This window comes from Perognathus longimembris, chromosome 17, assembly GCF_023159225.1.
Source record: "Perognathus longimembris pacificus isolate PPM17 chromosome 17, ASM2315922v1, whole genome shotgun sequence".
NCBI classification, from domain to species: Eukaryota; Metazoa; Chordata; class Mammalia; order Rodentia; family Heteromyidae; genus Perognathus; species Perognathus longimembris.
The window spans coordinates 41016113-41031798 of NC_063177.1; the positions used below are offsets into that span (position 1 = coordinate 41016113).

The 15686-nt window shown below is 44.6% G+C and overlaps 1 protein-coding gene across 1 annotated transcript; it reads right to left on the bottom strand.

Moving 5' to 3' along the window:
* Positions 1-201: 201 nt before the first annotated feature.
* On the bottom strand, positions 202-11179 carry Ccdc43 (coiled-coil domain containing 43). The gene is made up of 5 exons (XM_048365986.1): positions 10883-11179; positions 6215-6302; positions 4933-5068; positions 3075-3133; positions 202-587 (listed from the first exon to the last, which is right to left on the bottom strand). The coding sequence occupies exons 1-5, from the start codon at positions 11084-11086 to the stop codon at positions 400-402; spliced, it is 675 nt and encodes a 224-aa protein (XP_048221943.1). The 5' UTR covers positions 11087-11179; the 3' UTR covers positions 202-399.
* Between the last annotated feature and the right edge of the window lie 4507 nt (positions 11180-15686).

The following is a 15686-nucleotide window of genomic DNA, read 5'->3' on the forward strand; positions in this document are numbered from 1 at the left end:
CAGCACCACACATAGAGAAAAGGCCAGAAGTGGCACTGTGGCTCAAGTGGTAGAGTGCTGGCCTTGAGCAAAAAGAAGCCAGGGACAGTGCTCAGGCCCTGAGTTCAAGCCCCAGGATTGGCAAAAAAAAAAAAAAAGCCAAATGCACAGGACTGCAATAATAAGATTCCAGATCTTTGGTACAGACAGTAACTATAATAATCTGATTGCCCACATCACCAAAACTTGGCACATTTTATAATTAAAAGTTATTATGATTTTCCTTTTGACCATGTTATAACAAAAGGAGAAATGCCTTGGGAAATCATTTCGCAATGGTTTCTCGTTGCTTTTAGACATATTCCCAACCAGTCCTCCATTTGATCAAGTTCATGGAGGAAAGAATAGAGTAAGCCAAGGTTATCGCTTTCGCTCCCCTCTCTGTGTCCTTTTCTTTTCTTTTTCTTTGCGCTCTTGCTTGGCTAGTTTGTCCCTCTCCCTCTGTAGCTTGTCCTGTTCCTTCTTCCTTTGAGACTCATCTCGAAGTGAATCTCGCTCCAATTTCCGAGCATTGAGAACATCTTCCACGTTGGTATTTCGGAACAGGGCTACTGGTGAGTTAAGGGATTAAAGTACAAGTTCCACAGGTCATAATCACTGTTCTTTTCTCATTCTGACTATCTCCTCTACATGATGAGTGTTGAATGCTCTTTTTTTCTGGGTATGGTGGTTCACACCTGTAATCTCAGCTACTCAGGAGCCAAATGTATCAGGAGGATTGAGGTTCAGAGACTATTTAGGTAAAACAAGACCCCATCTCAAGAAGCTGGACATGGGTATAGGTGGTGCGTACCTGTGAACCTAGCTATTTGGGAAATTAAAGACAGTAAGGTTGAGGTCTGAAACCAGCCCCAGGCAAAAGCAATACCCTACTTCAAAACAACTAAAGCAATAAATAAATAAATACATAAATAAATGGCTGGGGAAGTAGTTCAAGTGGTAAAGTGCCTGTCTAGCAAGTATAAAGCCCTGAGTTAAAACTGCAGTACTGTCAAAAATTATTATTAGCTACTCAGAAGGCAGAAATCAGAAGGAATGAAAGTTAAAGACTACCCATGGAAAAAGTGAGGTATAAGTATAAGGATTATGGTCCAAGCCACCCCCAGAGAAAAAAAATCTTGACCTCATTCTAAAATATAACTAAAAGCAAGGAAAAGGGCTCCAGGCATGGTTCAAGTGATAAGAGCCACAGCCTCATAAACTTGAAGACCTGAGTTCAAACCTCAGTCTTACTAGAAAATAATAAAACTTGTATTTACCTTTGTCTAATGGGAAATCCTAAAGATATTATTATAGAATGTTTAAATATACTTCTCATTTGTAGTTAACTAAATTTTATTTATTCTTATTTTTGCCTCCTGGGGCTTGAACTCAGGGGCTGGGCACTGTTCCTAAGTTTTTGTGCTCAAAGTTGGCACTCTACCACTTGAGCCACAGCTCTATTTCCAGACCCAGTGGCTTATGCCTGTGATTCCAGGCTGAGATCTGGGGATTTCAGTTCAAAAGACAGCATAGAAGGAAAGTCTATGAGACTCTTCAATTAACTACTAAAAACTCAGAAGTAGGGGCTGGGAATGTGGCTTATTAGTAGAGTATTTGCCTAGCATGCATGAAGCCCTGAGGTCAATTCTTCAGTACCATGTAAAGAGAAAAAGCCAAAAGTGGCACTTGGGCTCAAATGGTAGAGTGCTAGCCTTGAGCAAAAAGCTCAGGGTTTGCTCAGGGAAAGTGCTCAGCCCTGAGTTCAAGCCCCAGGACTTGCAAAAATAAAAATAAATTAAAAAAAAAAAAAAAACAGAAGTGGAGGTGTGGCTCAAGTGGTAGAGAACTAGCCTGGAACAAAAAAGCTTAGTGATAGCACCCAGGCCCTGAGTTCAAGCCCCAGAACTGGTACTTAAAAAAAAAAAATAAGGTTTTGTTAGCTGTTTTTTTGTTTGTTTGCTTTTTACAGTACTGGGGTTTGAAATCAGGGCCTGGCATTTGCTAAGCAAGAACCTTATCATTTGAGTCATGCCTCCAGATCTTTTTGCAAATAAGATCTGCTTGGACTGGCCTGAACTGCTGGTGCTTCTATTTATGCCTCCCATATAGTTGGGATGATGTGTATGCTAACATATGCAGTTTATTAAGTGGTGGATCTCAGGAACATTTTGCCCAGGCAACCTCAATCCTTCTAATCTCATCCTAAGAAGCTAGGACTATAGATGTCAGCCACTGCCTGGTTCCAGGTTTTGTTTTGTTTTAAAAGTTAAATGAGGGCCTCGCACTGGTGGCTCACGCCTGTAGTCCTAGCTACTCAGGAGGCTGAGATCTGAGGAAAGCCAGCCCAGGTAGGAAATTCTTATCACCAATAAAACTACTCAGAAAAGCTGTGGCTCCACTTTCAGTTTATATGGAGACAATCTCACAGAACTTTCCTACCCTGGCTGGCTTTGAGCTGAAATTCTCAGAGCTGGAATAGGCCTCAGCCACCAGCACTCCACCTCTCCATTCTAACCATGACCTTTTTCTGCTTTTAGGCCATAAAATATTCAGTGAGTCTTAGGCTAGAGGTGGAGCTCAGTGGAAGAGCACCTAGACCAAAAACAAGTCTCCCTCCTCACCTTTGAGGTGGATTTTTAAACGTAACTCCCCTAGAAAGTATGTCAAAGTGATTCATTAATAAGAAATTTCCTCAATACATATTTCAATATGTTCATACTTTTAGTCTGAAGTGTTCAATCTTTGTGTTTTTGTTCTAAAATTTGGAAAAAATTTGACAAAAGACAAAACATTATTTTAATTATTTTCATAGGGCCAGACAACCCAGCTGTATACAAGCAGTAGAGATTCTTATTTTCCCTTAGGAACCTATCTTCTAAGCTCATCTCTTCAGAGTACTTGTTAATTGGTTTTCTTTGAAAACAAATGGACTGTCTGGGAATGTGCTGTGAACGGGCTCTCAATGTTGGCATGGAGACCTTATCAATGCAAAAGCAAAAATGAATTCCCAAGATTCGGTGGTGAATGATGGAGAGAGACCCAGGAAAGGATACATTTGTCAGAACCAAGATTCGTCGTGGTGGCACCTGAATCCTCCTTCTCATCTGCTTCAGTGAATGATGTTAAGGAAAACTAGATGGAAAACAATGTTCTGTATACCCCGACCTGGCACTAAAATACAACCAATAAACATGAGTAAGCCAGACATGATGGCACTATGTTTATAATTCCTACACTCAAGAGGCAGAGGCAAAAGGATTTCAAGCTACATAGAAAGATTCTATGGGGGGAATAGGGAGAAGACATGGAACCAGGCACTGGTGGCTCATACCTGTAATCCTAGCTACTCAGGAGGCTGAAGCCTGAGAATAGAGGTTCAAAGCTAACCCTGGCAGGAAAGACCATGAGACTCGTCTCTAATTAACCACCAAAATTCCAAAAGTGAAGCTGTGGCTCAAACGGTTGAGCAGCAGCCTTGAGTGAAATAAGCTAAGGGATAGGTCCTGAGTTCAAGCTCCAGTACAGACACTAGAAAAAGCTAAAAGTGGATATATGGATCAAGCCAAGGAGAGTCTAAGACCCCGAGTTCAAGCTCCAGTGACAGCCAAAAAAAAAAAAAAAAAGAGAGACAGACATTGGTAGGAAAGGCAGACTCATGTTGAGAAATCAGGCTGAGACCTGAAAGATGAAGGTTCAAAGCCAACCCTAGAAGAAAAATCCATGAGAGTGCACCTATAATTAACCAGCAAAAGTCGGGTTGGAGGCATGGTTCAAGTAGTATAACACCAACTGTGAACTAGGAAGCCAAGCAAATGTAAGGTCCTAAGTTCAAATCATTGTACCAGTGCTCATGTAAATATGCAGGCATGCACATGCACACTCAAAGTTCTTTTCCAAAGTACAGGAGAAGAAAAGTTATCTTTTCTAGCCTAAGAACTAATATGTTTGTCATTGGAACTGTAATACTGCCAACTATGACAAAAAAAAATGAGGAAAACCAGAAGAAAAAATAGCCCCAAAGCACTCAAAGAATTCTTTCCTAGTAATGAGACAGCCAACATTTCTGGGATGATGTCCAGTATATAATGTGCCACATACTTCATTCAAGGAGGCTCAGTAAGCTGAGCATTTCCTAAATAACTTCAAGTTCTCCAAGAATTAAACGTACCCCTGCTAACAACTCTTTTGTACACTTCCCACTCAAATTCCAGATTAATTCTTGGGGGTTCGCCTTTTAACCATGTGGTCATATAAAATGATTAAGCTGCCCTAATTTTTAGGGTAACTTTTACTCAGAAGCATCAAGGTTCTAGTCTAGGGACAGGCACTAACTTTCTGAATGTCTCTGGCTGCCCATTCATCTCTTTTGTTCTGTGCTAGTACTGGGGCTTGAACTCAGGACCTCTTGTTCATACTCATCTTTTTGGCTCATAACTAGCACTCTAGCACTAGAGCCACAGCTTCACTTCTGGCTTTTTGAGGATTAACTGGCGATAAGAATCTCACAGACTTTCCCTCCCAGGCTGGATTTGAACCATGATTCTCATGGACTCAATATCACTGCCATTTTAGAAACGAAAATTAAGGTAGAGAGAGGCACTGCCCACTTTCCAAAAGTCACTGTAAACCACTACATTTCTGGTTTAGTAGCTGGGTGTTGGTGGCTCACCCCCATAATCCTTACTACTCAGGTAGCTTGAGATCTGAGGACTGCAGTTCAAAGCCAGCCCGGGTAAGAAAGTCAGTAAGACTCTTATCTCCAATCAACAACCAGAAAACCCAAAGTAGAACAGTAGCCCAAACTAGTAGAGCTCTAGCCTTGAGCAAAAGAGCTCAAGGACAGCACCTATGCCCTGAGTTCAAGCTCCATAACCAACCCCCCTTTATAGAACGAGGCTCCTGAAAGGATATTCCTCTTCATCTGTCACATCAGCATACTGGGCCAGCAGGGCAGCTTTTCTCTGCTTCTCCTCTTCTGACACCATCCTGGGTTTCACCACCATCTGTGCCTGCTTCTCAATTAAGGTGGCGATGGCCTGCACTTCATCTGGGAGGTGGTAGAAGGGGGACACAAAGCTATATGAGTGCACTGCTATGGAACCACTATTCCACCCAGACATAGGTGGACTCCTTAGAAGTCTGGAACTCAAAGGACACGCCTCACAGGCCAATGAGAAAGCCAAGGAAAAGCAGTACAGGCCAGGGTTTAGGGCTTACATCTCTCTTCAGAGTAGTTCTGATTACAATTGGATTATATGTTGAAGCTCTACTGCCTTTTTTTTCCCTTTGGTGCTGGTACTGGGCCTTGAACAAGGCCTGGGAACTGTGCTAATGATTAGCACTCCACCATTCAAGCCATAGTTCTACTTCCAGCTTTTATTTTTGGTGGTTAATTGGTGATAAGAAACTAACAGAATTCCCTGCCCGGGCTGGATACAATCTTCAATCAGCTACCCGTGTAACTAAGGGGAAAAAAGCTAGGTTCCAGTAGCTCATGACTGTAATCCTAGCAATGCAGGAGGCTGAGATCTGAGAACTATGGTTCAAAGCCAGCCCAAGCAGGAATGTCCATGAGACTCTTATCTCCAACTAACCACCAGAAAACTGGATGTGGTTCTGTGGCTCTAAGTGTGGTGCTAGCTCTTCTTATATTTTAAAAGGATGAAGAATTAAGTCAAATGAAGCAAAATCCCAGTCATAATTAGTTTGAACTGAGAACATGAAAAAGATTAGAAGTGAGAATAATAGAGCTGAGCTATTGTTTATCATGTATGTTACTAGGAACAGAGAATGTCTGTGGTCAGGCTGAAATGGAAAAATGCTAAAGAAAAAAGAAAACTATGCAATGGTGGCTCATGCCTATAATCCTAGCTATTTAGGAGGCTGAGATCTGAGGATCGAAGTTCAAAGCCAGTCAGGGCAGAAGAGTCCATGAGACTCTTTACCTCTAATAAACTACTGAGAAAAAGCTGGAAGTGGCACTGTGGCTCAAGTGGCACAGTGCTAGTCTTGAGCACAAAGAAGTTCAAGGACAGCACTCATGCCCTGAGTTCAAGCCCCAGGACTGGCAAAAAGATAAAGCAAGCTGTTGGCTATGTACCAATGTAAATTACCTTAGGAAGAATGAATCACTCCCCAACGGCTTGAAAGGTATAGGCTTTTTGGAGGTTAGATACAGAAATACCAACTCTACCTTCTTTCTTCACTTTGGTGATGACATTTTGTGTTTCTGACCATCGTTCCACAATCTCTTTGCAGATGTCCAGGAGAGAATCTTCTTCCTAGTTGGAAATGTTAAACCAATTAGTTTCCTGAAAGAATCTTGAAACACAACCCTAACCTAAGAAAGGCCTATGAAGAGGAACAGCTCCACCTGCTGGAGATGAGAAGAAATCTTGGAAGTGTTTGGGAGTCATCAGAGTGCTTCTCTCTAAGGTCAGAAGCAGCCAATCCAACCTCCCAAAATCTAGCAGAAAAGATCCTCACCAACTTAGGAAAGTCTTCTCCATTCAGAGAGACAGAGACAGAGAGAGCACGCCAGTTCTTGAGTTTGAACTCAGGCCCTGGGCACTGCCCTGACCAGTTTTGTTCAAGTGGAACTCTACCACTGAGCCACAACTCCACTTCCTGACTTTGGTGGCTAATTGAAGATAAGAGTCTCAAGGAAGCCCGGCGCTAGTGACTTACAACTGTAATCCTAGCCACTCAGGAGGCTGAGATCTGAAGATCACTGTTTGAAAACAGCCAGGGCAGAAAAGTCCCCATAAGTCTCTTATCTCCAATTAGCCACTCAAAACCTGGAAGTGGCACTGTGGCTCAAGTGGTAGAGCTCTAGCCCTGAGCATAAAGAGGCTCAGGGACAGCACCCAGGCCCTGAGTTCAAGCCCCACAACTGACAACAGTCTCAAGGACTTTCCTGCCTGTGCTGCCATGATCTTCAGCCTCCTGAGTAGCTAGGGTTACAGGCATGACCCACCACTGTCCAGCACACTGTGATAGTTTTACATATTTACGATGAGGAATAATCTACTGCCTTAGGAGTTTTGAAAATATATAATGCATTACTGTTTATTATAGTCTCCGTCCTGTACCACAGATTGCTAAAACTTATATCTCTGACACTATGTGCCCTGGGCTGGGAATATGGCCTAGCGGTAGAGTACTCGCCTCACATACATGAAGGCCTGGGTTCGATTCCTCAGCACCACATATATAGAAAGCAGCCAGAAGTGGTGGTGTGGCTCAAGAGGTAGGGTGCTAGCCTTGAGCAAAAAGAAGCCTGGGACAGTGCTCAGGCCCTGAGTCTAAGCCCTAGGAAGGTTAAAAAAAAAAAAAAGAAACAAACAAACAAACAAAGAAAAAAGAAACTATGTGCCCTTTGATTAGCAATTTTTCTTTCCTCCCTTTCCACCTCTCTCCTTATTTTGTGTGTGTGTGGATGGGAGGTGTCTATGCTGGTACTGAGGCTTGAACTCAGACTGGGTGCTGTTTCTTAGTTATTTCATTCAAGGCTGACACTCTACCACTTGAGTCACAGCTCTATTTCTGGGTTTTGAGTAAGATATTCATCTCATGGATCTTCCTGCCTGTGCTGGCTTCAAACTGTGATCATTGGGGCTGAGAATATGGCCTAGTGGTAGAGTGCTTGACTCATATACATGAAACCCTGGGTTCAATTCCTCAGCACTACATACATAGAAAAAGCCAGAAGTGACACTGTGGCTCAAGTGGCAGAGTGCTAGCTAGCCTTGAGCAAAAAGAAGCCAGGGACAGTGCCCAGGCCTTGAGTTCAAGCCCCAGGACTGGCAAAAACAAACAAACCTGTGATTTTTAGATCTTTACCCATTGAGTTGCTAGGATTATAAGCATGAGCAAACAGCACCTAGCTTTCTCCTTATTCTTTCAATGCAAAAATTTGTTGGCTACACCAAAATTGTCCTTGTAAAATCTTCCTTGGCTGACTAAATATTTTCCAAGGTTTATTAGCTTCCATGCTGCAATATATCTATGAGCTTGCTGACATATATCTTTATCAGAAGAGATAAATGAGAACCTATGCAACCATCCCTTTGTCCATTTTACATCAACATACATATTCTACATGCCACCAATCTCCTCCTCCAGCATGGTAGATCAAAAATGATGTTGGAGCCGGCTGCCAATGATTTGCAGCTGTAATCCTAGTTACTCAGGAGGCTGAGATCTGAGGATCATATTTGGAAGCCAACCTGGGCAGGGAAGTCCGTGAGACTCGTATTCAATTAACCACCAGAAACCAGAAGTGGCCCCCTGTGGCTCAAAGTGGTAGCCTTGAGCAAAAAAAGCTCAGAGACAGTGCCCAGGCCCTGAGTTCAAACCCCACAACTGACAAAAAATAAAATAAAGAGCCAAATCTGTTTCTGGATAACCTTTTTCTGAATAATTATTTATTTATTGTCAAAGTGATGTAGAGGGGTTACAGTTTCATATGTAAGGCACTGGGTACATTTCTTGTACAATTTGTTACCTCTTCCCTCATTTCCCCCTTTTCCCCTCTGGATAATTTTTGCCTTGTCTAACAAGAGTCTGACAAATACATTTCCTTTCATCCACAAACACATAGCTTTAGGTAGTAACACCATAGAAAGGACTAGCTATAAGCTGGTAACAAGAAGTACTGTTTTAAAATACAATTCCTTTATGGAAGCTTTAAAAACCCAAGTTTCTTGTCCCTTATTCAAAATTTCCTCCTTTAAAATTTGCCATGGTAGGGTCCAAGAGAAAAATCAATTCCATTGTTTTGGATTTCCTCTGAACTTCAACAATTTCTCACAAGCTATATCAAACTTTCCCATTTATAGGCCAGTCTTGCCTGAGCAGGCTTTGAGGTTCTTGCCAAAGGCATGTGAGACAGCTACACTAGTGTTAATATTACAGCATGTACCTAAATCAATGAACTGCATTTCTATCAAGTGTGTTTTCCTAGAATCTGCCCCTACACACACAAAATGTTTTTGCTCTTGAAAATGTCCTTTCTATCTTCTACCTCTCTACAAAGTATGTGTATTCATATCTATTCATCTTACTTTTTCTCTTTAATAGCCACTGAAATTTTATTTTAATGATAATGATCCCATTCTCCAAACCTACTCATTATGACAGATGCTAAAAGTCTTTGATGGCCTGGCAACTTTCATAGGACCAATCTAGTTTCCAAGATCTCTAAGTCACAAACGCAGAAACAACTTGTTTGTATAGTATTTAGTAATGATGCAAGTAAATTTTATTTTTGAGCTTGCATTTTGAAGGAATTTCTATCTGGGAGCTAGCTGGTGGTTCATGCCTGTGATTCTAGCAACTCAGGAGGCTGAGATCTGAGGACTGCAGTCCAGAAAATTGGAAGTGGCCTATAGCTCAAAATGATAGAACGCTATCACACAAAGAGCTCAGGGATAGTGCCCAGGCCCCGACTTCAAGCCCCACAACTTAAAAAAAAAAAAAAAAAAGGAACTTGTTGGACAAGTACCTGTGAAGTAAAGTAAGGAGGCTGGGTTTAAGTAACTCCTCACAGTCATTCTGGTGCCTTGCTGGGTGGTGGGGGGCTTTCCACCCAGCTCTGAAAAGCCTAGAGGTGAGAAAGGCCATTCATTGAGTTGTAAATGTCATGCTCTTTAGCCTTACTCTGAGACTATCTCCCTTTGTGGAAGGTTTGAGGCATACTGACTATATGGAAAGTTTAAGTGGACTCCTGAGCTACTCCTCTAGCTGGAAAGGGTTTGATGGTACCTGAGTTACTTCCCATGTAAGATCTGCTTTTGCTGGGCTTGGGTGCTCCACCCAAACATGTGGTTTTTGTCTTTAAAAGCTTTGTGCTAGGGCTGCAAGTCTTTGAGACAGGAGTTCCACCTGCAGACCCCTACTTTCCAATAAAGACTCCCAATTTGACCTCTCAAAATGTGGCTTCTCTGTTTCTCATCGAATTACCTTAGAACACCTGTAACCAATCTTATCTACAGTAACCAATTTAACTGTGTGTGTTCGAGGTGGAGGAAGTGGACACAATGCATTGGAAAAGCATCTTGGTCACTTATTACAAAAATACAATTTGTAATACACGCTTCTGAGTTATAGAATCTGCTTCTAAAAAGATAAATAACAGATCTGTCTTCCTATCTTCCATCTTCACCCTCTCATGCCAATGATTACAAAATTTCTTTTTCCTTTTTTATTTTTGATTTTGCGACAGTGGGGTTTGAATTCAGGGCCTCATTCTTGCTAGGCTGGCTGGTGTTTGCAGTCCTCTACCATCAATCAGCCCAATACTAAATTTCTAAACATTGGAAAAGAACAAGCACATTTGCTACAGTTCCTCCTACTGTGTTAAGACCTTGACCATCCGCTTACCAGCTTGAGGACGTCCCCCCCACAACCTCACTTCCAAAATAGGAACCGAGAAGGAACTTCCAACAGAATTTTCTCGTAGGACAGCCCCGAGTGACTACCTCGGGAAGGGGCGGACCGTTCCAAGAGCCTGTCATTCCTCCCTCTGCACGATTTGAGCGGGTGGGAATAGAATAGGGTGTCAGGTGTGTGTGGTAAAACTCACGGAGGTACTTCAGTGCCTTCGGGGGCGCTCTCTGGCCCTCCCACAGGCGTCCGGACCGGCCTCGCTCCTCGGAATCCGCGAAAGCCATTCCTCCCTCCACACCTGCAACCACCACGCGGCCCGAAGCCCGGCGGGGACGCGGAGGGGGACGTAACGCCTCTCCCCCGGCCCGGAGCTCGGAGGCACGGACACCCGGCACGGAAAGGAGGACGCGAAACACCGCCGGAGGTTCTCAGTCGCCGTCAAAGGCTGAAGGAATGGGTCCGGGCAACTCACCAGGAAAGCAGAGAGGATGCCCTGCAGAGCATCCAGCTTCTCTTCTTCCTCTTCTTCTTGCAGGACGCCGAGGATGTAGGCGCCGTAAACGGCCTGGTCCACTCCCAGCGCCTCCAAACGTCCGTCCAGCCACGATCTAAAACCGCCGCCCCCTCCATCGCCTTCCCCGGAGGCTGCCGCGGCCTCTTCGCTGGGCGCCGCCATCTTGGGGCCAGGGTCCTGCCAGCGCCCGGGGCGCCTACCGCAGTGCCTGACGGGTCGCGCTACACGGGCCCACTGCGCATGCCCGGAGAACCCTCCATCGTGCGGAGCGCCGGGGATTTGATCTGGCATTTGTAGTGGTCAGGGTGGACTAGGTCAGCAAATGTAAAGGTTTTGGTTTCGAGCCCCTTTACGCATACACACACAAACACACACACATTGAGAATCTCTAATGATTTTTTTTGTATGTGCATATTTTAATGATTGTGTTAGTCAGCCTTCCATCCCTGTACCAACCTATGAAGAGAAAAGGTTTGGTAAATGTGGTGGGGGGTAAATTGTATGCGTGCGTGGAATTATCACAGTGGTGGGGGGTGGTGGGCAGCGAGAGGAGGGAGTGAAGGTTTTGCCCTCTCTTGTGTTCCCTGAATCCTCTGGGATGGGCCTTTCCACAATGCAGCACCCTGGTGAGAAGAGGACTGGACTTTTGGGAACTGTTAGGTTTTTAAAGTAGGTAGCCGGTAAAGGAGAACGCCACGCGGTATTCAGGCAGGAGAGAAAATTTATTACCGAACTGCTGGCCTGTGGCCAAGGTGATCCATGGCCGGAGAGAAGGGAGAGAGAGAGAGAGCGACCCCCACTCAGCCCTGCTTTATTTGGGGCAAGGGGTGTGGCCAGGTGGATTAGGAGGTGACCTCAGGGAAAGGGGTGGTAACTGCCTCCAGGTCTGCAGGTTACCCAGGTAACTGGGTGGAGACTTAATGAGGTGGGGGCATCTGCATGTAGCCCTCAGGGAGAGGACCTAACAGGAACATGTTTGCTTTGGGAAGGACCGGCTTCTTCTAGCTGTGATTATCATGATCTCTGTCTCAGGAGCAGCTTGTATTATAAGTGTGAGCCATCCCATACGACTTTGAGTTGTGAATGAAGCTATGAATTAAAGGATGTCCTAAGGATCCTTAATAGGCTTCCCATTTGTGGGATATAGCAGAGCCTTCTTCAGTATCTCTTCCTCAACAGGCAAAAGCATTAGTTTGTAGTTTTCCTTTATTGAAGGAGTGAGCGAGATTTAAAATCTAGATATAGTTTTATTGGGATATCTTTACTGCAGACTGAGGCCCCACTGGAAGGGATACGAAGTCTGTGTGCTATATATACACTTCTGTCATGGTGTTTATATATTCTAGCCGAGAATGATGGTGCTCACTTGTAATCCCAGCATTCGGGAGAGTTAGACAGGAGGCTCATTAGTTTGAGGCTAACCTAGGCTATATAGTGAGACAATGCATTCTCTTAAAAAAAAAAAAATCTGATAGTGGGGCTGGGGATATAGCCTAGTGGCAAGAGTGCCTGCCTCGGATACACGAGGCCCTAGGTTCGATTCCCCAGCACCACATATACAGAAAACGGCCAGAAGCGGCGCTGTGGCTCAAGTGGCAGAGTGCTAGCCTTGAGCGGGAAGAAGCCAGGGACAGTGCTTAGGCCCTGAGTCCAAGGCCCAGGACTGGCCAAAAAAAAAAAAATCTGATTGTGATTGAAGAAAGACTGGATTATGTTGGAGAGAGATAGGAACCTACTCAAGAGAAGAAGAAATGTTAAGAATGAACTGAAGTACTTTAGTCAAATTATAGTGGAGGGGCTGGGAATATGGCCTAGTGGTAAAGTGTTCGCCTCGTATATATGGAGCCCTGGGTTCGATTCCTCAGCACCACTTCCTCAGTCGGAAGTGGCGCTGTGGCTCAAGTGGTAGCGTGCTAGCCTTGAGCAAAAAGAAAGTGTTCGCCTCGTATATATGGAGCCCTGGGTTCGATTCCTCAGCACCACTTCCTCAGTCGGAAGTGGCGCTGTGGCTCAAGTGGTAGAGTGCTAGCCTTGAGCAAAAAGAAGCCAAGGACAGTGCTCAGGCCCTGAGTCCATGCCCCAGGACTGGCAACAAAAACAAAACAAAACAACAACAACAAAAAAGAAATTATAGTGGAAACGACATATGGAATTGTAACCTCTTTATACAACTAGGGGGAGGATAGAGAGTTGATAGAATGATGATAGTAGAAATGGTCTAATTTGAAGATGTACATTGGGGCATCACTAGTAGGGTTTGTTCTTGGTTTAGAAGAGGGCTTAAGAAAAAGTACTGCTGCAAGCTGGGTACTGGTGACTCACACATATAATCCTAGCTACTCAGCAGGCTCAGATCTGAGGAATCAGGTTTAAAGCCAGCCCAGACCAAAAAGTCTATGATACTCTTATCACCAGTAAACCTCCCTGAAAAAGCCAAAAGTGTTGCTGTGGCTCAAGTGGTAGGGCACTAGCTTTGAGTAAAAGAAACTTAGAGACAGCAACCAGGCCCTGAGTTCAGGCCCCAGGAACGATAATAATTTATTAAGTACTGCTGCTGGTATAGGTAGCTCAAACTTGTAATCATAGGCTACTAAGATATAAGGCCCAAGAAAAAATAGCCCAAGATTTTCTTTTTTTTTTTTTGGCCAGTCCCGGGGCTTGGACTCAGGGCCTGAGCACTGTCCCTGGCTTCCTTTTTTTTTTGCTAAAGGCCAGCACTCTGCCACTTGAGCCACAGTGCCACTTCTGGCCGTTTTCTAGATATGTGGTGCTGGAGAATCGAACCCAGGGCTTCATGTATACGAGGCGAGCTCTCTTGCCACTAGGCCATATTCCCAGCCCTGTTGCTTTTGTTTTTTTGTCTGTCATGGGGCTTGAACTCTGGGCCTGGGCGCTGTCCTTGAGCTCTTCAGCTCAACACTAGCACTCTACCACTTGAGCCATAGCACCACTTGCAGTTTTCTGGTGGTTAATTGGAGATAAGAGTCTCACAGACTTTCTTGCCCAGACTGGCTTTGAACCACTATCCTCAGATCTCAGCCTCCTGAGTACCTAGGATTACAGGAGTAAAATTCCAGCCAGGTGCTGGTGGTTCTCGGCTGTAATCTTAGCTATTCATGAGGCTGAGATATGAGGATTGCTGTTCAAAGCCAGTCTGTGAGACTCTATCTCCAAATAACCACTAGAAAGCTGGAAGTGGCACTGTGGCTCAAAGTGGTAAAGAGCTCAGGGACAAGCCCTATGACTGGCAAAATAAATAATAGGTAAATAGTAAAATTCAGACTGGGGGTGTATGGCTCAGGTGATTGATCACCAATTCTGAAGCCGAGGGACCACCCCATACCTGGAAATTACATCTTGGTCTCAGCAAAAAAAAAAGAAAGAAAGAAAAGAAAAGGATGAAAAAAAGTACTGAAAGATAACTTTATAGGTTTGGGGATTTGAGTTATTTGGTAGATGAGAGTAACCTTTACTGAGATGACTTGGAAAATAGATGGGTATTTTTTTTCTTCTTTTCTTTTTAGGGTTGGTGGAATGAATGGTCAGTTTTGACTATGCTAAGCTTTAAGTGTCTATTAGATATACAAATTGAAATGTCCACTGACACTGGTTTTAAGTCTGAAGATTGTGGGGGTGGGGACAGGAATCAAAGATAGAAATTCTGGGGTATGGGGCTGGGGATATGGCCTAGTGGCAAGAGTGCTTGCCTCGTATACATGAGGCCCTGGGTTCAATTCCCCAGCACCACATATACAGAAAACGGCCAGAAGTGGCGCTGTGGCTCAAGTGGCAGAGTGCTAGCCTTGAGCAAAAGGAAGCCAGGGACAGTGCTCAGGCCCTGAGTTCAAGGCCCAGGACTGGCCAAAAAAAAAAAAAAAGAAGAAATTCTGGGGTAGGCTGGAAGCATGGTTCCAGTAGTAGTGTCTGCCTGGCGAGCACAAGATCTGAGTTCAAATCCCAGTACCACCAAAATAAAAATAAATAGATTCTGAAAACTTGAGCTTAGAGCTGAATTGGAGATTCCTAGGGAGATAAGGAGGACTGAAAAATCAGCTTTGGCTGATTCCAGTGAGTCGAGGGAAATGATGGCTGGAATCCAACCACGGAAACAGTGGAGGCGCCCTTGGGATAATATGAAACTCATAATGCTTCATGGAAACAAAGAGGAGGCAGTAGTCTATTCCATGTCTAGAAGTGTGACCACAGTACTGGGGAACGTGGAGGTCACTGTTCACCTGGACAAGTACAGCTTTGTAAGTAGAAAGGTGAGGGTGAAAGCATAATTAGAAATGGTGACACCTCTTTTGGGAAGTCTGGGTAAGGGGAGAGAAAAGGGAGGGGACCCTGTAAGGAGATGAAATACCGTGCAAGTGAAACCTTACTACCTTGCAGTTTATTGCTCGGATATCAAAGTGGCTCGATTGAAAGTCACAAAAAGGAAACCACGAGTTCCCCGAGGTCGTTAAGACGCAGAGCCGTCCCGCCAAAGAGGAGCGGAGAGATGCGGCACTCCCCGAGGAAGGCGTGGCAGAGACATGAGGGGGCGTGGCGGAGGCAGAAGGAAGGCGTGACCGAGCCAGGAGGGGGCGTGGCAGATGTAGGGGGCGTGGCAGAGGTAGGAGGGCGTGGAGCTAGTTTGTCCTTCTGGGGACACCGTAGAGCAAATCTCGCGGGTGCTACATTCCTTCAGGGGCGGAGCTGCCCGGAAATTTAAACCAAACGCGCGGACGGTGGACGCCTTGGGGCCCGTAGCCGAGGCTGC

What these genes read in the sequence shown, in the direction of transcription:
- Ccdc43 (XM_048365986.1), bottom strand. Translation starts at nt 11,086, where the DNA reads ATGGCGGCGCCCAGCGAAGAGGCCGCGGCAGCCTCCGGGGAAGGCGAT. An exon ending in CACCAAAGTGAAGAAAGAAG is followed by an intron (nt 5,069 to 6,214) that starts GTAGAGTTGGTA and finishes ACCACCTCCCAG; the next exon opens with ATGAAGTGCAGGCCATCGCC. An exon ending in GATGTGACAGATGAAGAGGA is followed by an intron (nt 3,134 to 4,932) that starts ATATCCTTTCAG and finishes AACATCATTCAC; the next exon opens with TGAAGCAGATGAGAAGGAGG.